Source organism: Lepus europaeus, chromosome 17 (genome assembly GCF_033115175.1).
Source record: "Lepus europaeus isolate LE1 chromosome 17, mLepTim1.pri, whole genome shotgun sequence".
Lineage (NCBI taxonomy): Eukaryota > Metazoa > Chordata > Mammalia > Lagomorpha > Leporidae > Lepus > Lepus europaeus.
In genome coordinates this window covers 57,705,384-57,727,724 of record NC_084843.1, presented here as the reverse complement: position 1 = coordinate 57,727,724, position 22,341 = coordinate 57,705,384, and the positions used below count along the sequence as shown (strand labels likewise).

The 22,341-nt window shown below is 41.3% G+C and overlaps 1 protein-coding gene across 3 annotated transcripts in view; it reads left to right on the top strand.

The window, feature by feature from the left end:
- HERC4 (HECT and RLD domain containing E3 ubiquitin protein ligase 4) overlaps nucleotides 1-22,341 on the top strand; it is a 166,547-nt gene that overhangs the window by 53,489 nt on the left and 90,717 nt on the right. For all 3 annotated transcript variants that reach the window (XM_062214038.1, XM_062214036.1, XM_062214037.1), the window contains one exon: nucleotides 17,731-17,861. In XM_062214038.1, the coding sequence (XP_062070022.1) occupies nucleotides 17,731-17,861 (131 nt within the window). The remainder of the gene's footprint in view (nucleotides 1-17,730; nucleotides 17,862-22,341) is intronic.

The following is a 22,341-nucleotide window of genomic DNA, read 5'->3' as shown; positions in this document are numbered from 1 at the left end:
AGGTAGAGATATAGATAGTGAGAGAGAGAGACAGAGAGAAATGTCTTCCTTCCGCTGGTCCACTCCCCAAATGGCCACTACGGCCAGCGCTGCGCCAATCTGAAGCTAGGGGCCAGGTGCTTCTTCCTGGTCTCCCATTGGGCCATTCTCCACTGCCCTCCTGGGCCACAGCAGAGAGCTGGAACTGGAAGAGGAGCAGCTGGGACTAGAACCCGGCACCCATATGGGATGCCTGCGCCACAAGGTGGAGGATTAACAAAGTGAGCCATGGCGCCGGCCCTTATAATTGTACTTTTAAAATTCTGAACTCTTATTCCCATATTGGGAAGTTTAGCAGGACAAGAATTATTTTTGGTCATTGTGAGATTTAGTGATGAACTCAAGGCATTTATAAAATATAACCAGTTATAAAACATACATTTTGAATATTTTATACTCCTTGCCTTTTTAGTAAAGAAATTTTACTATACCTGCTGATATTATTACTATATTTTATTGATTTTAACATTCACATTATAAATGTGATTACTAAAGTCTTATTTAATAATGGCAAGTTACAAATTTTAGTCATTTTATTCAGTAGTAAGTATTTGAAAAAATAAGGCTATGTAGAAATAATAGTAAAAACTGTTTCAAAATAGAAAAATATTCTGTATGGTATCTAATTTTCTGTGATCAACTACTTTCTTGATAGAAAGATTAACAATGCTTTTCAAATTCAGCCTTTTAAATAATTACTCATCTTAATTTTTTATTTTTAAAATTTGTTTTTTGCTTTTATTTAATAAATACAAATTTCATAGATGCAGTTTTAGGAATATAGTGGTTCTTTCCTCTATACCCACCCTCCTACCTCCTACTCCCTCTCCCATCCCATTCTTTTTTTTTTTTTTTTTAAACTTTCATTTAGTGAATATAAATTTCCAGTGTACAGCTTATGGATTACAATGGCTTCCCCCTCCCATAACTTCCCTCCCACCCTCAACCCCCCCCCTCCCTCTCTCTTTCCATTCACATCAAGATTCATTTTCAATTCTCTTTACATACAGAAGATCAGTTTAATATATATTAAGTAAAGATTTCAACAGTTTGTACCCACATAGAAACACAAAGTGAAACATACTGTTTGAGTACTAGTTATAGCATTCAATCACAATGAACAGCACATTAAGGACAGAGATCCCATATGAGGAGTAAGTGCACAGTGACTCCTGTTGTTAACCCAACAAATTGACACTCTAGTTTATGGCGCCAGTAACCACCCTAGGCTGTCGTCATGAGTTGCCAAGGCTATGGAAGCCTTCCAAGTTTGCCGACTCTGATCATATTTAGACAAGGTCATAAAAGACAGGGTGAGGATAGTAACCAGTGATCCTAAGAGTGGCATTAACCAGGTCTGAACAATTATACAGCATTAAGTGGGGAAGAGGACCATCAGTACACACATGTTGGGAGTAGAGCCATTGGTGGTAGAGTAGAGGTTATGATTACAAAGGAATGAGGCCCAAGTGCGCTAGACAGGGTTTAGAACAACAGAGTCATTATTAGAGGAGCCAAGAAAGGTGGCTGTCTAAGCTACAATTAAGTTTTCTGATTGAGAGGCAAATAGAACCTGATAGAAGGGGCTTGATGATAATCTGGTGGGCTTTAGGCCTTGTAAGTTAAGAGGCCCAGACCTATCTATCTCTTCACATGGGGTATATCCTAAGGGAGGTGTGAACCTCCTAGGGGAAGGCACTCTGTTGACTTTGATTACTTGGCTGGCCTGGGAGGAGAGCTGGCCAGGTAAAGGCAGGGGGCATCTCTAACAAGAAATTTACAGTTCTGCCTGCAATGTTGCTGACCCTACTTGACCATCCCCTCAGCTGCAGTGGTCACTTTGGAAGTTGGGCTGAGTGAAGGGCTTTTCAGCTTCGAGCCAATAAGATCTGTGGCTCTGACCTGGGCATCCTTCGACTCCAGGGCAGGTCCATTTCCAGTGATCCAACTCTTGGCAGAGCTGCCAGGGCTCTTCACAAGCTGACTTCTGCTGAAGCCCAGGCTTACCACATTGAAAGCCACTGCAGTGGACTGGCCTGTTGGGTCTCCTTGAGGGCAGATCACTGTACAGATCAGCCATTAATAGGCCTGCCACCCATTGCTTCTGATGCCTAGCTTTCCTTTCCTCCTGGTTTGTGTTAAAGCAGACCAGAGGATGCAAGTCAAGGGAGTGCCCAAGTCCCATCTCTAATCTTCAGTGGCCTGAACGACAAGTCTATAGTCACAGGCATGTTCTGTAGTAGTTTTTCTAAGGTAGACAATGCCCATGAGGAAAATTATATTCTCACTTTAAAACTTTCTTTCCCTTTTGTCTGAAAGGGAGGTTTTTTCTACTTACTGTATACTTCGCTGATGGCGAAGTGAATCTAGCTATGAGATTATTATTTATGTTCTTATTTTGGCTATGCTATTACAGAAAGATGTTAGCCATCTCTTTTATAAGGTCTAAAGATTAAATTGTGCGTCCTACAGATTCCTTCATAATAGAATTAGTTTCCTACCTTGAAGAGAATAGAGAAATGAAAGAATAAGTTGGGCTTAGAATAGAGAAATGAGGGAGCAAGTCCTAAATCGCTTGCTGACAATAGCAATATTACATGAATACTTAGCAAACCATTTCAACCATTAGATAATAACTTAAGAAAACATTTACCAGAAGGTCCAATGCCTTCTATAAATTTTAAGAATCATGTATTTGAAAACACCTCTTTAATATCTAACATGGTGTAGTTTGTTTAACCAGTAAACTTAAGCACAACCATATAAAATGTTTTTAGTTTCTTTCTACCAACAAGTTCAAAACATATGATACACAGATTCAGGTCACGCAAATTAAAATGTATCTTTGATTGATTTTAGCAGCTTAAATTTATGGACAATCTTATCTATAAGCCATTTAAAATAAAACTCTTAATAAAATTTTCCCATGTGGACATACAATATGTACACACATATAACATAGCATAATAGACCAATATAGCAATTTTAATAATAGCTTTTAAAATCTTTAACTCTTTTTGTAGATTGCCAATTGATTTGAATTGCTTTTTGTTTTTAGATTACTTTAACACATTGCTTTAACAGAGCATCAGAGTTTAATTCTATGTCAAAGAGAAATTGAGCTTCCTATGATCTTTTGCTGTGAGGTTTCCTTCCTTTACCTTCTTTCTTATTGGTGACCATGTTTCTGTGTTTCTGTGTGTAACACATCTTTAAGCATCTTTTGCAGGGCAGGATGAGTGGCAACAAATTCTTTCAGTTTCTGTTTGCTATGAAAAGTCTTAATTTCACCTTCATTCACAAATGAGAGCTTTGCAGGATATAATATTCTGGGCTGGCAGTTTTTCTCTCTTAGTACCTGGGCTATATCTCGCCATTCCCTTCTAGCTTGTAGGGTTTCTGATGAGAAGTCTGCTGTGAGTCTAATTGGAGATCCTCTGAGAGTAATCTGACGTTTCTCTCTTGCACCTTTTAGAATCTTTTCTTTATGTTTCACTGTGGTGAGTTTGATTACAATGTGTCGTGGTGAGGATCTCTTTTGGTCATGTTTATTAGGGATTCTATAAGCTTCCTGTACTAAGATGCCTCTGTCCTTCTCCAAACCTGGGAAATTTTCTGCTAGTATCTCACTGAAAATGCCTTCTAATCCTTTCTTCCTCTCCATGCCTTCAGGAACTCCTAGAACCCGAATATTAGGTTTTTTAATAGTATCCTGTAGATTCCCAACAATATTTTTTAGATTTGTAATTTCTTCTTCTTTTCTTTGGTTTGCCTGTTTCCTTTCCTGTTCTCTGTCTTCTAAGTCTGATATTATCTCTTCTGCTTTACCCATTCTGTTTTTAAGGCTCTCTAATGTGTTTGTCATTTGATCTATTGAGTTCTTCATTTCATTGTGGTTTTTTGTCTCTACCACAGTTGCATGTTCTAGTTGTTTCATTTCATTTTGATTCCTCGTTAATATTTCATTTTCACGAGAGAGATTTTCTATCTTGTCCATTAAGGATTTCTGTAGTTCAAGAATTTGTTTTTGAGAACTTCTTAATGTTCTTATCAATTTTTTGAGATCTGCTTCTTGCATTTCTTCTATCTCATCATCTTCATGATCTTGAATTGGGGTGTCTTTTTCATTTGGGGGCGTCATAGTGTCTTCCTTGTTCTTGTTACCTCGGTTTTTGCGTTTGTTGTATGGCATATTGGAGATATTTGGTTTCTTCACTGTGGTGTTTTTTTTTGTTACACTATGGCTCTATATTAAGTGGACTGTCTGCTTTCAGTGGAGCCTTAGAGGCTTGAGATAAGTGTGGCCTGAGAGCTGTGTTTGGTTCCTCAGGGTTGAGGGTGTGTCAAAGATGACACTTCCAGGTTAGACGTGGTAAATCTCTCTTTTCTTTTTTTCTTTTTTTTTTTTTTTTGATTCAAAAGGGAAGTAATTCCGCACAGCTGAACGTAATTGGAGGTAGTTAGCAGGCAAATGATATACCCACAGGAGCCAGAGATCGGAAGCTCTTTCCCAAGGACCACACAGGGAATCTGTGCTGCCCTAGGTGTGGGCTCCAATTCTCCTGCAGTCTCCCACTGGGTTCCCAAGTTAGATGCTAATCTCCTGTTATTTCACCCCTCCCCCCAGAGTCAGGTGTTTCTGCTAGGCTCAGGGTCGGTGCAGACCTGAGGTCGCCCTGCTTATGATGTATGTCCAAAATGGCGCCTGCTCTTTGTCTTGCTCGCCTTTGAGGGGTGAGCGGAGAGAGAGAAACTCGTGTCCATATCGGTCACTTTTTTTTTTCCCCTCTCTCTCTTCTAGTTAGCCTGGTGTGCTTTTCCCCACGGAGTTTCAAGCCTCGTTCCCTCTAGTCTCCTCTTTCTGCTTGCCCGCTGGTGTCTCAGGCTATTGAGGTTTGGCTCACCTCGCGTTCCAGCGCTGGTGCGTTGAGTCTGCCGCTGGTGTCCCGAACTTGGGCTTCCACGCTCAAAAATATATATATTTTTTAAATAATTATTTTATTTCTTTGAAAGACAGAGTTACAGAAAAGGTAGAGCCAGAGAGAGAGGTCTTCCATTTCTCTGGTTCACTCCCCAAATGACCGCAACGGCCAGAGCTGAGCTGATCCGAAGCCAGGAGCCAGGAGCTTCTTCCGAGATCCACTTCTTGCATTTCTTCTGTCTCATCTCTTCATAATCTTGAATTGGGGTGTCTTTTTCATTTGGGGGTGTCATAAATGTCTTCCTTGTTCTTGTTACCTTGATTTTTGTGTTTGTTGTTTGGCATATTGGAGATATTCTTTGGTTTCTTCACTGTGGTGTTTTTTCTTTTTATACTATGACTTTAGATTAAGTGGACTGTCTGCTTTCAATGGAGCCTTAGAGTCTTGAGATGGGTGTGTCCTGAGAGCTCTGTTTGGTTCCTCAGGGTTGAGGGTGTGCCAAAGGTGACACTCCCAGGTTAGGCGTGGTAAATCTCTCTCTCTCTTTTTTTTTTATTCAAAAGGGAAGTAATTCTACACAGCTGAACAGAATTGGAGGTAGTTAGCAGGCGAATGATATACCCACAGGAGCCAGAGATCAGAAGCTCTTTCCCAAGGACCACACAGGGAATCTCTGCTGCCCTCAGTGTGGGCTCCAATTCTCCTGCAGTCTCCCACTGGGTTGCCAAGGTTACCGAATTGTAGCGTCTCTGGAGAGTACTCGCGTGAATTTGGTGAGTTCTCTCCCCCACCGTCCCTTTTTTCACAGTCTCAGTTTATTAGCACCACATATTCATTAGATCCTAATCTCCTGTTATTTCACCCCCCCAGAGTCAGGTTTTTCTGCTAGGCTCAGGGCCGGTGCAAACCTGAGGTCGCCCTGCTTATGACGTATGTCCAAAATGGCGCCTGCTCTTTGTCTTGCTCGCCTTTGAGAGGTGAGCGGCGAGAGATAAACTCGTGTCTGTATCGGTCACTTTTTTTTTTTTTCCTCTCTCTCTTCTAGTTAGCCTGGTGAACTTTTCCCCATGGAGTTTCAAGCCTCATTCCCTCTAGTCTCCTCTTTCCACTTTCCTGCTGGTGTCTCGGGCTATTGAGGTTCGGCTCACCTCGCGTTCCAGCGCTGGTGTGTTGAGTCTGCCGCTGGTGTCCCAAACTTGGGCTCCCACTCTCTCCACGCAGGTCCACTGTGAATCACTAGTTCCGGAAGAGTTTCCTCTGCTGTTTCTTCCCCTACTCTTCCTTGAACCTGCAGGATCTCCACTTTGATTAAACTGTCTCTCCCCGGACTATCAGTGTGCTCCCTTCCTATTCTGCCATCTTGCCGCTCTCCTCCCCATCCCATTCTTAATTCAGATTCATTTTTAATTATATTTATATATAAAAGATCAAGTCTATACTAAATAAAGATTTCAACAATTTGTACCTACACAGACACACAAAGTATAAAGTACTGTTTGAATACTAGTTTTACTGTTAATTCTCATAGTACAACTCATTAAAGACAGAGACCTGTATGGGGAGTAAGTGCACAGTGACTCCTGTTGTCAGTTTAAGAATTGACACTTATTTATGACGTCAGTGATTACCTGAGGCTCTTAACATGAGCTGCCAAGGCTATGGAAGCCTTTTGAGTCCACAAACTCTGACATTATTCAGATAGGGCCATAATCAAAGTGGAAGTTCTCTCCTCCCTTCAGAGAAAAATACCTCCTTCTTTGATGGGCCCCTTCTTTCCACTAAGATCTCACTCACAGACATCCTTTATGTAGATCATTTTTGCCACAGTGTCTTGGCCCTCCGTGCCTGAAATGATCTTATGGGCTTTTTAGCCAGATCGGAATGCCTTAAGGCTGATTCTGAGTGCTGTTTAAGGCTTTTGTCATTCTATGGGTCTGCTATGTGTCCTGCTTCCCATGTTGGATTGTTCTCTCCTTTTTAATTCTGTCTATTGTTATTAGCAGACACTTGATCCTATTTATGTGATCCCTTTGAAACTTATTCCTATCGATATGATCAGTTACACAGTTAAAATGATCACTTTAGGCCGGTGCTGTGGCTCAATAGGCTAATCCTCTGCCTTGCGGTGCCGGCACACTGGGTTCTAGTCCTGGTCAGGGCGCCGGATTCTGTCCCGGTTGCCCCTCTTCCAGGCCAGCTCTCTGGTATGGTCTGGGAGTGCAGTGGAGGATGGCCCAAGTCTTTGGGCCCTGCACCCGCATGGGAGACCAGGAGAAGCACCTGGCTCCTGGCTTCGGATTAGCGCAGTGCGCCGGTCGCGGCGGCCATTGGAGGGTGAACCAACAGCAAAAAGGAAGACCTTTCTCTCTGTCTGTCTCTCTCACTGTCCACTCTGCCTGTCAAAAAAAAAAAAAAAATATCACTTTAACATGTAAGATGGCATTAGTATCACCAAGCTTAATGGGATTTGGAGTCCCATGGCAAGTTTTTAACTTTACTGTTAATGGTAAGTCTGTGGGAATATGTGCCGAACTGTGTATCTCCTTCCTCTCTATTCTCTTATTTTTTATTGGGATCTATTTTCAATTGGATTTAAACACCTATGAATAATTCTATGTTAAGTGGAGAGTTCAACCAGTCGTATAAGTAAAAAAAGAAAATAATAAAAAAAACTTAATTAAAAAAATATTTTTATTTAGGAGGCAAAGAGAGACACACACACAGAGAGATAGAGTATGCTGGTTCTGTTGGTTCATTCTCCAGATGACTCACATGGCAAGAGGCTGGGTCACCTGGAGCCAGGGGCCAGAACTCAATCTAGGTCTCTCACATGGAACCCATTACTTTTTGAACCTTCAGTACTACTTCCCAAGGTCTGCATTAGTATGTATTGAACCCTCACATTCTAGTATGGGACATGACTATCTTGACCCATGTCTTTACCACTAGCCAGATACCCACCCTCAGCTTCTCATCTTAATGTCACCAGATTAGTATATTGGTTTTTTTAGATGCTGATTATATTGATTGTACTCTTCTCAGAAGACTGTTGCTGATAATAATTGATAGCTGGATTTTTTGGTGTACATTGGTTTTAATAAAATCAGATGGTTTAAAAAACAATTTGCTTATTTGAAAGAGAGATCGATCTTCTATCTGCCAGTTGACTCCTCAGATGACCACAGTGGCTGGGGCTGGGCCAGGCCAAAGCCAGGAGCCAGAGCCTTTATCCTGGTCTCTCACTTAGATGGCAGGGGCCCAAGCACTTACCCCACCCTCTGCTGCATTTCCAGGCCATTAGCAGAGAACCGCATTGGAAGTGGAGCAGCTAGGACTCAAACAAGTGCTCATATTGGATGCCCATGTTGCAGGTGTGCTGCTCCAACATCTACCTTGATCAGATAGCGTGCAGGTTTTTTTTTTTTTTTTAAGTTTTTTTTTTTTTGACAGGCAGAGTAGACAGTAGAGAGAGAGACAGAGAGAAAGGTCTTCCTTTTGCCGTTGGTTCACCCTCCAATGGCCGCCGCGGTAGGCGCGTTGCGGCCGGCGCACCACGCTGTTCCGATGGCAGGAGCCAGGTGCTTCTCCGGGTCTCCGATGGGGTGCAGGGCCCGAGCACTTGGGCCATTCTCCACTGCACTCCCTGGCCACAGCAGAGAGCTGGCCTGGAAGAGGGGCAACCGGGACAGGATCGGTGCCCCTACCGGGACTAGAACTTGGTGTGCCGGCACCGCAAGGGGGAGGATTAGCCTAGTGAGCTGCGGCGCTGGCTTTTTTTAAAAATATTTATTTGTTTATTTGAAAGAGTTACACAGAGAAGGAGAGGCAGAGAGAGAAAGGGAGAGCTCTTCCATTATCTGGCTCACTCCCCAATTGGCCGTAATGGCCAGAGCTGCGCGGATCCAAAGCCAAGAGCCAGGAGCTTCCTCCAGTTCTCCATGCGGGTACAGGTGCCCAAGAACTTGGGCCATCTTCTACTGCTTTCCCAGGCCTTAGCAGAGAGCTGGAACAGAAGTGGAGCAGCCAGGACTTGAACGGGAGTCCATATGGGATGCTGGCACTGAGGGCAGTGGCTTTACCCGCTAGGCCATAGCGCCAACTCCTTTTTTTTTAAAAGATCAGATTTTAAAAATAAGATATTTTCTTTTAAGTTACAATATAATCCATATCCATATACTTTTTACTTTTCTGAAAACATTTCTTTGAAATAGATTAGGTTTGCTTTGTGAAACACATTCTTTGTTTAAAACCCATTAGAAAATCTATACACATATGCAGACACAGACACATAAACATTAGAAACAGGAGGTGAGTTTAGTGGTTCAGAATGACTTGTCTGTGTCCCACTTTCAAACACCTGATTTCTTTCTTTTTTTTTTTTTTGCTTTTATTTAATAAGTACAAATTTCATAGATAACAGCTTAGGGAATACAATGGTTCTTCCCTCTATACCCGCCCTCCCACCCCCCACTCTCGTCCCACCACCTGCTCCCTCTCCCATCCCATTCTTAAGATTCATTTTTAATTATATTTATATACAGAAGATCAACTCTAAGTAAAGATTTCAACAGTTTGCACCCACACACATACACAAAGTATAAAGTATTGTTTGAAGATAAGTTTTACTGTTAATTCTCATAGTACAATTCATTAAGGACAGAGGACCTACATGGGGAGTAAGTGCACAGTGACTCCTGTTGTTGATGTAACAATTGACACTCTTATGTATGATGTCAGTGATCACCTGAGGCTCTTGTCATGAGCTGCCAATGCTATTGGAAGCCTCTTGAGTCCAGAAACTTCGACATTATTTAGACAGAGCCATAATCAAAGTGGAAGTTCTCTCCTCCCTTCAGAGAAAGGTACTTCCTTCTTTGATGGGCCCCTTCTTTCCACCAGGATCTCATTCACAGAGATCTTTGATGTAGGTCATTTTTTGCCACAGTGCCTTGGCTTTCCATGCCTGGAATGCTCTCATGGGCTTTCTAACCAGATCTGAATGCCTTAAGGGTTGATTCTGAGGCCAGAGTGCTGGTTAGGGCATTTGTCATTCTGTGAATCTGCTTTGTGTCCTGCTTCCCATGTTGGATTGTTCTCTCCTTTTTAATTCTATCAATTATTATTAGCAGACACTTAGTCTTATTTATGTGATCCCCTTAATCCTATCTTTATGATCAGTGATGAACTTAAACTGATCACTTTAACTTGTAAGATGGCATTGGTACCTGCCAACTTAATGGGATTTGGAGTGCCATGGCAAGTGTTTAGCCTCACTCTCAGGGGTAAGTCAGAGGAAAAGTGTGCCAAACTGTACATCTCCTAATCCTTTTCCAACACTTTATTTTTTTTAAATGATTTTATTCATTTATTTGAGAAGTAGAGTTACAGACAGTGAGAGGGAGAGACAGAGAAAAGTCTTCTGTCCTTTGGTTCACTTCCCAAATGGCCACAACAACCAGAGCTATGCTGTCAGAGGCCAGGAGCCAGGTTCTTCCTGGTCTCCCATGGGGGTGCAGGGACCTAAGGAGTTGGACAGTCTTCTACTGCATTCCTAGGCCACAGCAGAGAACTGGATTGGAAGAGGAAGAGCCGGAACTGGAATGCTGGCACCGCAGGCGGAGGATTAACCTACTGTGCCACAGCGCTAGCTCTATCACCCCCCTCTTTATTTTTAATGGGATCAATTTTCAATTGAATATAAACAACTAAGAACAATTCTGTGTTAAGAGTTCAACCAGTGATACTACGTAGAAAAAGAAAAAACAAAAAAGAATAAAATAGTAAGCAGTTCTTGAACAGTTAGTAAGGGCTGATCAAGTCATTGCATCTCCTAGTGTAAGTTTTACTTCTATAGGTTTCCTTTTAGGTGCTCAGTTAGCTGTCACAGATCAGGGAGAACATATGATGTTTGTCCTTTTGGGACTTATTTTGCTCACCTCGTGGTGAGGATCTTTCCTCATCATGTGTATTGGGAGTTCTGTGTGCTTCCTGTACTTAGACGTCTCTTTCTTTATCCAAAGCTGGGAAGTTTTCTGCTAGTATTTCACTCAAAATGTCTTCTAATCCTTTCTATCTCTCCATGCCTTCAGGAACTATTAGAACTCGAATGTTGGTTTTTTATAGTATCCTCTAGATTCCCAACAGTGGTCTATAGATTTCTAATTTCCTCCTCTTATCTTTGGTTTGACCTTATACTTTCCTGCGCTCTGTCTTCTATGTCTGGTATTCCCTCTTCTGCCTCACTGAATCTATTTAATGCTTTCCATTGCATTTTTTATTTGTTCTATTGAATTCTTTTCATTTTGATTTCTCTTTAATATCTCAATTTCATGTTCTATTGAATTCTTCATTTCATTTTGAGTCCTCCTTACAAGTTAAATTTCATGGGAGAGATTTTTTTCATATCCTGCATGGATTTCAGTAGTTCATGCATTTGTTTTTGATTACTTATATGTAATCTTATGATCAATTTTTTGAGTTCCATTTCTTCTATTTCTTCTGTCTTATCGTCTTCATAATCTATTATTGAGGTGTGTTCTTTGGGAGTGTCATGTTGTCTTCATTATTCTTGTTTCTTGAATTGTTGGGTTTGTTTTTCAGCAGTTGTAGAGATACTCGTTGGTTTCTTCTTTTTTATTTTTTTCCCTGCTGTGGCAGCTTTTATCATTGTACTATGTGACTCTGTAGATAAGTGGACTGTCAGCTTTCAGTAAATCACTAGAGGCTTGTAGTGGGTGTGGCCAGAGAGCTCTCTTCAGTTCTCCAGATTTAAGGGCTTGCCTAAGGTGACACACACAGGGTTGATGTGTTAAATCTACTCTTTTTTTTTTTAATCAGAAGGGAAGTATATTCTGCTCAGCTGGGCTCTTGTCGATGGAGCCTAGTGCCTGAGTGCTAGCTCCAGTGGGTATAATATTCATTTGCTGTGTCCCAAGAACCACACAAAGGATCTGTGTAGTCCTCAGTATAAGTTCAGATTCCTCAGTGATGTCTCTCACCAGGTTACCAGGAAGCCCTGAGCTTTTGGCATCTCCACTGAAACTGCTCAGAGTCACAACCACACCGTGAGTTCTCCCACACACCCTCAGTTCCCCCCCTCCCCAGTCCCAGTTCGGAAGCTTCACACAGTCACAATATCCTAGCCCCTATTATTTCTCCCTATCAGAGTCAAGAGTCTCCGCTCGGATGATTGCCAGGTTCAGACAGGAGCTGGCATGTCTGTTAGCGTATGTCCAAAATGGAGCCTGCTCTGTCGACTTGTACACCTTCGTGAGGTGATCGGAGAGAGAGAAACGTGTCTGTACTCTCCTTTTTAATTTTTTTTCTCTCTAGTTTGGCTGGTAACACTTTCCCCCATGGGCTCAAAGCTCAGTAGCTCTAGGCTCCTCCTGCCCCTTTTTTGCCAGTGGCTCAGACTACTGCAGTCTTGTCTTACCTCACTTTCCAGTGCTGGTGCATAGGCTCTTGGCTGTTGGAGTCCTCTGCCGTGGGTGCCCACGCTCTCCACGTAGGTCCACCGCGTCCCTCTAATTTCAGTAGAGTTTTCTCTGCCATTTTTTCCCTAACTCTTCCCTGAGACTACACTATCTCCACTTTTTTTAAACTATCTTCTCCTGGGCTAGAGCAGTACGTTCCCTCCCTACTCCTCCATATTGCTGCATTTCCTGCCAAGTACCTGATTTCAAGTCCAGACTCTGGCTCCTTGTATGATGGCTCAAGTAGTTGGGATCCTGCCACTCATGTAGGACACCTGGCTTGGCCCTGGTCATTGTGGGTATTTGGGGAGTGAACAGATGGACAGGAGATCTCTGTACCTGTTTGTCTCTGTCTCAGGAAAAAAAGAAAACAAATGGCAAGTTAGTGGCACAGTTACACAAAGAATTATTTTAGGTGATTTTTAAAATGCAGTATTTCACTGAGAACCACTAGTGATAAACACATTAAAGGATAAACTAAAAGCACAAAGAAATTTTAAACTGCATTCTGTCATCTTATTGTTAGTAAAATCAGTATTGTTTACACATGAGAGTGCTTCTGAAAGGTTCATGGAGGGATAGTGTTATGGCATAGTAAGCTGGTGTTTGGGACACTTCCAAATCAGAGCGCCTGGAATCCAGTCGAGCCTCTGCTTCTCCACCTTCCTGCCAGTCCCCACCCTAGGAGGCAACAGATCATGACTCAAGTGGGTTACTGCCACCTAGGTGGGAAACCAGTATGGAGTTCCTGGTTCTTGGCTTTGGCTTGTCCTAGCCCTGGCTGTTGTGAATATTTGGAGAGTGAACAGTGGAGGGCAAATATTCTTCCCTTTTTCCTCCCGCCATTGTCTGTTCCACCTCTTTGCCTTCCTACCCATCTCCCTGGTCCCATTCCCCTTCCTCTCTCCCTCTCTCCCTGTCATTTTGCCATTCAATTAAGTAAATAAATCTTGGGGGAAAAAAAGGTGTGTGTAGGGGAGCGAAATTGGTGCTGTGGCACAGCTGGTTAAGTTCCTGTCTGCAATGTTGGCATCCCATGTAAGTGCTGGTTTGATTCCCAGCTGTTCCACTTCTGATCCAGCTCCCTGCTAATGTGCCTAGGAAAGCAAAAAAAGCAGCACCTGAGTGGGAGACCCGGATGAAGCTCCTGGCAGCCCTGGCCATTTAAGCCATCTGGGGAGTGATCTAGCAGATGGAAGATGTCTCTTTCCCTGGCTCCCTCCCTCCCTTTCACCCTCTCTCCCCTGCCTCCCTCTCATTCTGACTTTCAAATACAATAAATAAATCTTTAAAAAAAAGGAAAAAATTCACAGAACAATGGAATTAAAAGCTCATTTTGATGATTAAATTAAAATTCATGCATAGTTCTTTTCATGACATTTTTCTATGAACTTTTTGAAGATACTTTGTATGTGTGAACTTCAAAATTTTTAGACCAAAATAAACATCTCTGATTCTATTTTTAAAAATTTTTATTTGTTTTTTTATATTTTATTTTATTTATTTGAAAGACAGAGTTACAGAGAGAGGTAGAGACAGAGAGAGGTCTTCCATCCGCTGGTTCACTCCCCAGATGGCTGCAACAGCTGGAGTTGCACCGGTCTGAAGCCAGGAGCTGGGGCCCAAGGAGTTGGGCCATCTATTGCTTTCCCAGGCCATAGCAGAGAGCTGGATAGAAAGTGGAGCAGCCGGGACTAGAACCAGCGCCCATATGGGATGCCGGTGCTTCAGGCTAGGTCTTTAACCTGCTGTGTCACCGCGCCGGCCCCTATTTATTTATTTGAGAGGGAGATTTACGGACAGAGAAAGGGAGAGACAGAGAGAAAGGTCTTCCATTCACTAGTTCACTCCCCAAAGGGCTGCAACTGCCAGAGCAGGGCCAACCCAAAGCAAGGAGCTTCTTCGAGGTCTCGCATGTGGGTGCAGGGGCCCAAGTACTTGGGCCATTTTCTGCCGCTTTCCTGGGCCATAGCAAAGAACTGGATTGGAAGAGGAGCAGTCGGGACAGAACCGGTGCCCATATGGTACGCTGGCAACACAGGTGGAGTCTTTAGCCCACTATGCCATGGCGCAGGTCCCTCTGATTCTGTTTTTTCCATGAACATTTTGAAGTATGCTTGTATAATACTACAATGTTAAAGAAATGTTATTTTGCTGTCATTTGAAACTATGATTTTTTTTCAGCTTAGGAGAAAGACATAGGTAGAAAACTGTAGGAATTTTTAAACCCTGTGTACTACAAATCAGAAATATTAATATGACTTTGATTTATTTTTCTTCTTCTAACAGTATGTTTTTTGTTAAGGCCACTGAAAGGTTCTAGAAATAGTAAGCATCTTTTGTTTGGTATACATTTTCAATCAGAAGGAAGCAGGACTTCTTAGAAAAGAGTCTGGCTCCATGATCTGGGGCAAAAAAAAAAAATGTTTAAGAACACCCTTAGGTATTTCATACTACAAAAAAGCAGGCCGGTGCCGTGGCTCACTTGGCGAATCCTCTGCCTGCGTCGCTGGTATCCGGGGTTCTAGTCCCTGTTGGGGTGCCAGATTCTGTCCCGGTTGTTTCTCTCCCAGTCCAGCTCTCTGCTGTGGCCCTGGAGTGTAGTGGAGGATGTCGCAAGTGCTTGGGCCCTGCACCCGCATGGGAGACCAGGAGGAAGCACCTGGCTCCTGGCTTCAGATTGGCACAACGCCAGCTGTAGTGGCCATTTGCGGGGTGAACCAATGGAAAAAGGAAGGCCTTTCTCTCTGTCTCTCTCTCTCTCTCTCTCTCTCTGACTGTCTAACTCTGCCTGTCAAAAAAAAAAGAAAAGTAGAGATATTGGGGCCCGGTCAAGGCAAGTAGGAGGCACTTTTAGTGGATACTAAAAAGAAATGGTGACTGCAAAAAAGGGAAATACATCAGATACATGAAATTCCATGAGTTCATAGTGGTCTTCCATTCTTCAGGCAAAATTCATTGCTTACCTTTGGAAGATGGTAGAATGACAACTTTTTTCCAAAAAGCTGATAATTAATGAGAAAGAATCAAGCAGTTAGCCTGTTTTTCATTTGAACATTGTATTTTAGAGTTTCAGTGTTCTTTACAAAAGAATTGGAACTAATATACCTAGAAGAAATTACAAAATTTAGAAAATCACCATTTTCACTCCCTGATAAAGTACTGGGTCTAGGCAGAGTACATTAAGCCTAACGGGGATGGGTTCGACTGACATACTTTGACCCACTTGTTTTTAACATTACCAAGAAGACATATTCTTTGTGACAGTGATGCAGTAAATTCAGCAGGACAGTTTTAAACATGGCCTGGGTATTAGATCATACTAAGAATTTAGCCTTAATTTTGTGGTTGTGAATATAGTGTTGTGATTATATGTATTTATCTGTTAGCGGTATAAGGTGTAGAGGGTACATAGACATTTGTGAATAAAACAATTTGTTGAGCACAGTGTAAAGTATACTTTTTTTTTTTTTTTTAAACTTTAACCATATCTCAGAAAAGGGAAGGGAAACACATGTGAAGCACGAAACCCAGACTATTTTCGGTTTCAAAAGTGAATAATGGGCCGGCGCTGTGGCTTACTTCGCTAATCCTCCGCCTGCAGCGCCAGCATACCAAGTTCTGGTCCCAGTTGGGGCACCGGATTCTGTCCCGGTTGCTCCTGTTTCAGTCCAGCTCTCTTCTGTGGCCTGGGAAGGCAGTGGAGGGTGGCCCAAGTCCTTGGGCCCTGCACCCACATGGGAGACTGGGAGGAAGCACCTGGCTCCTGGCTTTGGATCGGAGTGCGCTGGCCGTAGTGGCCATTTGGGGGGTGAACCAATGGAAAAGGAAGACCTTTCTCTCTGTCTCTCTCACTGTTTAACTCTGCCTGTCCCCCCCCCCCAAGTGAATGATGGTTATATAATGGCTTATTATAATTTTTGTACTTTATGAATTTGTTTGAAATTTTCTGTGATAAATTTTCAAAGAACAATTTCCTTATACATAGTTAGGCTGTTATGATGAAAACAGGCTATAAAATTGCATATATAGCTACATTTATGAAAACAGTTTAACTGAAAAATACTAATTGTGATTGTGTTAAATTATGAGTGTTTAAATATATAACGTCTTATCCAGTTTTTTTTTTTTTTTAAGATTTATTTATTTGAAAGGCAGAGTTAGAGAGGCGGAGAGAGACAGAGAGGTCTTCATCCGCTGGTTCACTCCCCAGATGGCTGCAATGGCTGGTGCTGCACCAGTCCGAAGCCAGGCGCCAGGAACTTCTTCTGGGTCTCCCACATGGGGCCAGGGGCCCAAGGACTTGGGTCATCTTCTACTACTTTCCCAGGCCATAGCGGAGAGCTGGATCAGAAGTGGAGCCGCCAGGACTTGAACTGGTGTCCTTTTGGCACCTACAGTGCTGGCTTTGCCTATTATGCTAAGGCACTGGCACCTAGTTTTGTATTTTTAAAAAAATTGTTTTAAATATTTATTTGGAAGTCAGAGTTACAGAGAGAGAGAGAGAGAGAGGAGAGAGAGAGAGATCTTCTGTCCATTGGTTTTCCTCAAATGGCTGCAACAGCCAGGGCTGGACCAGGCCAGAGCCAAGAGCTTCACCCAGGTCTCCTACATGGGTGACAGGGGCCCAAATACTTGGCCCATTTTCCTCTGCTTTTCCCAAGTCATTAGCAGGGAGCTGGATTGGAAGCAGAACAGCCAGGACACACTTGCCAACCACAGGGGATGCTGACATCGCTGGTGGCTACTTAACCTGTGACACCACACTAGTCCCCCAGTTGTGCATTTTTGTAATTTTTGAGAACTCCATTAGAGCAGTCATATACTAAAATTATTATAATTGTGCTTTCTGGTTACTTTTTTTTTTTTTTTTTGCAGAGTTTTCATGTTGAAAGCATTAACTAACTTGAAAACTAAAGATAATGCCTTTTTAGGTTTTGTGAAATTTTACAGATATGTACATAAAATTCAACAAGATAGTATAAATAATAGTGAGAGACAGTTCAAATAAGGAATTATTAGTATCTCTTTATTGATAATTTCAAATAAATATTTTAATGGTGAAATGTTATTAAATTCTTAAAATACATAGTAAGACATTTAGCCTGTGACCTGTAATTCTCTTAGTTTTAAGACATTTTACCTCTTGAAAGAGCCAGCTATCCTCTTTCTGGTAAATTTTGAAGACAATTACGGAGAAAAAGAATTTGAGGCCATATTAAAGGTTAACTTATTTTTATGAAGATAAGTTTTCTTTTTATCAGATTTTATAATAATTTTTTTTTCTTTTTTAGGAAGGAGGAGTATTTACCTTTGGAGCTGGAGGGTATGGTCAGTTGGGTCATAACTCTACCAGTCATGAGATAAATCCAAGGAAAGTTTTTGAACTTATGGGAAGCATTGTCACTCAGATTGCTTGTGGAAGGTAAGATATTTTTACATAAAAGAGTATTTTGGTCTCCATACCACAATATTTAGGGATTGTTTAATGAATTATAGGGTTATAATAATGTGAGGTAAAACATTTTCCCCCAGGTGGCCTAATTTGCTATAGAGGAGTCATAGTAACAGAAAAGCATCTTTCATACTGGTTATTTTAATTCTTTCCTTGAAACACATTTATCTGAAGCAGAATGTTGGTATGTGTATGTAAGCTTATATTTATTGGGTTTCATAGTTGAAATTATGGCAGAATTAGTGGTGAAAGTTTAATTGGTATGCTACCTGATTGCTGGTTCTTGAGAGTAAATAGGATTCTTTGCAATTGAACCTCATGTTTGGGACAATTAAATTTGGAAGGCTTTTAAGTAGAAAATGTAGTGCCTTTCTGGACCATTTAAGTTTTGACCACTTAGATTAATGTTTTCTTTAGCAGATGTTTGTTGCAGCACTTGAGCTGCTTGGGACATCTGTATCCCATAGCAGTGTGCCTGGGTTGGAGTCCCCCCTCTGCTTCTGAGACCTGCTAGGTGCTAATGCACCCTCTGAGAGGCAGCATGTGATGGATGGCTCAAGTAGTTGGGTGTCTGTCACCCACATGGGAGACCTGCATTGATTGCCAAGCTCCCATCTTCTGCCAGGCCTAGCCTTGGCTGCTCTGGGCATTTGGAGAGTGAACTAGAAGATGGGAATTTTCTCTGTCTGTTTCTCTCTCTCTGTCTCTTTGCCTCTCAAATAAAAATTTAAAAGCACAAAGATTAATGTTTTCTACCTTGTATGTATCTCTGTAAAATATAGTTTAATTTTGCCAATCAGTAACCTGAGATGCATGGAATTACACTGTAGGTAATTTTTGGTGACTCTTCTCTTAGCAACCTGTTTGTATGATTTGTGTGTAATGGTTCTCCATCATTAGGTTTTATTACTGTGTCTTACTCAATTATATTTATATATTATTTATTCCGTTGTTTATAGACATTTGGGTACTGGACTTTTTTTTTTTAAAGGTTTATTTATTTATTTGAAAGAGTTATGCAGAGAGAGAGGGAGAGGTCTTCCATCCGCTGGTTCACTCTCAGTTGGTTACAAAGGCTGGAGCTGCACTGATCCGAAGCCAGGAGCTTCTTCCGGCTCTCCCACAGGGATGCAGGGGCCGAAGAACTTGGGCCGTCTTTTACTGCTTTCCCAGGCCATAGCAGATAGCTGGTTTGGAAGTGAAGCAGCTGGGACGCAAACTGGCGCCTATATGGGTTGCCTGCACTGCAGGCAGCAACTTTACCCGCTATGCCACAGCGCCCCCTACCCCCACTTTCATTTTTTGATAATTAACAATAATATTGCTTGGACATTTATTATATGGTATACATAAACTTTCATATCTGCTTGGGATGGATTACTGAGTCCTAATATTAACTTGGATTTTGCAAGTTAACTTCACTATGTTTTCCAGAATGGTTATACCAGTATATGGTTTCACTGGTAAGTGAGAATTTCTTTTTTCTTTTCTTTTTTTAACAATTTATTTATTTACTTGAAAGGCAGAGTTACAGAGAGTTACACTTGTCAGACTTAATATATTCTGCTAATATCTTGAATATATAGTGGTACTTCATCATGATTTTAAACTACATTTCCTTGATTTTACTTGACTACCTTTTTTTTTTTTTTTTGACAGGGAGAGTGGATAGTGAGAGAGAGAGACAGAGAGAAAGGTCTTCCTTTTTGCCGCTGGTTCACCCTCCAATGGCCGCTGCGGTCGGCGCATCTCGCTCATCCAACGCCAGGAGCCAGGTGCTTCTCCTGGTCTCCCATGCGGGTGCAGGGCCCAAGCACTTGGGCCATCCTCCACTGCCTTCCTGGGCCATAGCAGAGAGCTTGCCTGGAAGAGGGGCAACTGGGACAGAATCCGGTGCCCCAACCGGGACTAGAACCTGGTGTGCCGGCGCCGCTAGGCGGAGGATTAGCCTGTTAAGCCACGGCACCGGCCATTGACTACCTTTTAATATGTTTATTGGTCATTTATATTTCTTCAAGATATATGAAACTGATTCATAGTGTTTATGTATTGTGAATACACTTCTGTGAGTATTCCCAATAAAGGGTTAAAGTCATTATTGGACGTATGTTTTGACGATGTCTTCCCATTCATTCATTGTCTTGTCATTTTTTCATTCTGTTTTTTCATGATTAAAAATTCTAAAAATGTTTTAAATCTTAATGACAATGAATTTATCAACCTTTTACTTTAAGGTTGGTGGAATTTTTTTCCTGCCTGAAAACATAATCTTTGTTATTCTTTTCAAAAATATAGTTTTAACTTTTTGAGGGAGATCTGTAAGCTACCAGAGAATCAAATTATTTTGATTGAATAGTCAGTTACCCTACCCTAGCACTGCTTGAAATTTTGTGCGTGTTAAAATGTACAAAATCTATCATCTTAAGTATTTTCAAATCTACCATCAGTGATACTAAGCACATTTATATTGTTGTAAAACTGTCACCTGCATCCATTACCAAACCCTTTTTCATTTCCCAAAATTGAATCTCTATATGCATTAAATAATTCAGTGTTCTCCCAAATCACTAATCCCTGGCAACTACAGTTGTACTTTTCTATCCCTTTGAATTTGCTCTACATACCTTATGTATATGGAATTTTACAGAATTTGTCTTTTTGTGACTTATTTCAGTCAGTGTAATGTGCTCTAGCAATTTTGAATTACGCTGCTATGAACGTTGGTGTACAAATACTTATTTAAGATCCCATTTTTAGTTCTTTTGGCTGTATACCCAGAGTGGCATCGCTTGATCATAGGGTAGTTCTGTTTTTAATTTTTTGGGAACTGCCACACTGGTTTCCATATTTGTTGCACCAGTTTATCTTTCTCCCAGCAGTGTACAGGGCTCTAATTAATTTCTCCGCATCCTGCTCAACACTTGTTATTTTCTTTCTCTTCCTCTTTTTTCTCCTCTCTTCCTTTTCTTGTCTTCTCTTGCCTTTCTTCTTGTTGCTCCTTCCCATTGTAACTGGTTCTAATAGATATGATATAGTATCATTGTATTTTTTCTTATGGCTCTGATTTACATTTTCCTAATAGTTAGTGATATTGAGCATCTTTTTCATGCCATTACTGGCCATTTGTACATCTTTTTTTGGGAAATATCTATTCAAGTCGTTGGCTATTTTTGAATTTGGTAGTCTGTTGAGTTTTAATTAAGAGTTCTTTATTTGATCTGGGTATTAATACCCTATCAAATAAATGATTTGCAAACATTTTCTTCCATTTTGTGAATTGCCTTTGTATTCTTTTGTTAGTGTCTTTCATGCAAATTTTTAGTATTCAGCAAAGCCCAGTTTGTTTATTTTTTTTGTTACTTATGCCTTTGATGACAAAAGCCATTGCCAAATCCAACATCATGAAGAATATGTCCTTTTTCTTTTAGGAAGTTTGAACTTCTTATTTAGACCTTTGGTCTATTTTTGCAACTGAGTTTTTTGCGTTTATTGTGTTCTGCTGCTCTGCAGAATTTATTTTAAAAGTTTTTCGTGGAATTTTTATGGTGTTTTACATATGCCATCAATCATCTGCATACAGAGTTTAATTTCATTTCTCTCTTTCCAGTTTGAATATCTTGTATTTCATATTCTTGCCAAATTGTTCTGGCTAGAATTTCCAAAAATGTGTTGAAAGAGGTGGTGAAAGCAGGCATCTTTACTTAGTTCCTGATCTTCGGGGAAAAGCTTTCAGTCTTTATCATTGACTGTGATGTTCCCTATTGGTCTTTGATATATAGCTTTCATTATGTTGAGGTGGTTTCTATCTATTCTTAGTTTTTCAAGTGTTTTGTTTTCATCATGAAGGGATACTGAATTTCGCTAAATGATTTTCTACATTAATTCAGATTACACTGATCACTTATTTAAAAAAAAATTATTTTGTTTTAAAGCCAGAATTACAGAGAGAGAGAGAGAGAGATCCTTCATTCTGTTGGTTCACTCCCCAAATGACCGCAACAGCCAGATATGAGCTGATCCAAAGCGAGGAGCCAGGAGCTTCCTCCGGGTCTCCCACATGGGTACAGGGGCTCAAGGAGTTGGTCCATCTTCTATTGCTTTCCCAGGCCATAGCATAGAGCTGGATCAGAAGAGGAGCAGCCGGCACTCAAACCATGCCCATAAGGGATGCCGGCGCTACAGGCTGGGGCTTTAACCCACTGTGCCACAGCACTGGCCCCCAATCACTTTTCTTTTTTTTTTTTTAAGATTTATTTATTTATTTATTTGAGAGGTAGAGTTACAGACAGTGAGAAGGAGAGACACAGAGAGAAAGGTCTATTTTATTTTTTTTTTTAAGATTTCTTTATTTATTTGAAATAGTTACACAGAAGAGAGGCAGAGAGAGGTCTTCCATCCATTGGTTCACTCCCCAATTGGCCACAATGGCCGGAGCTTCACCGATCCGAAG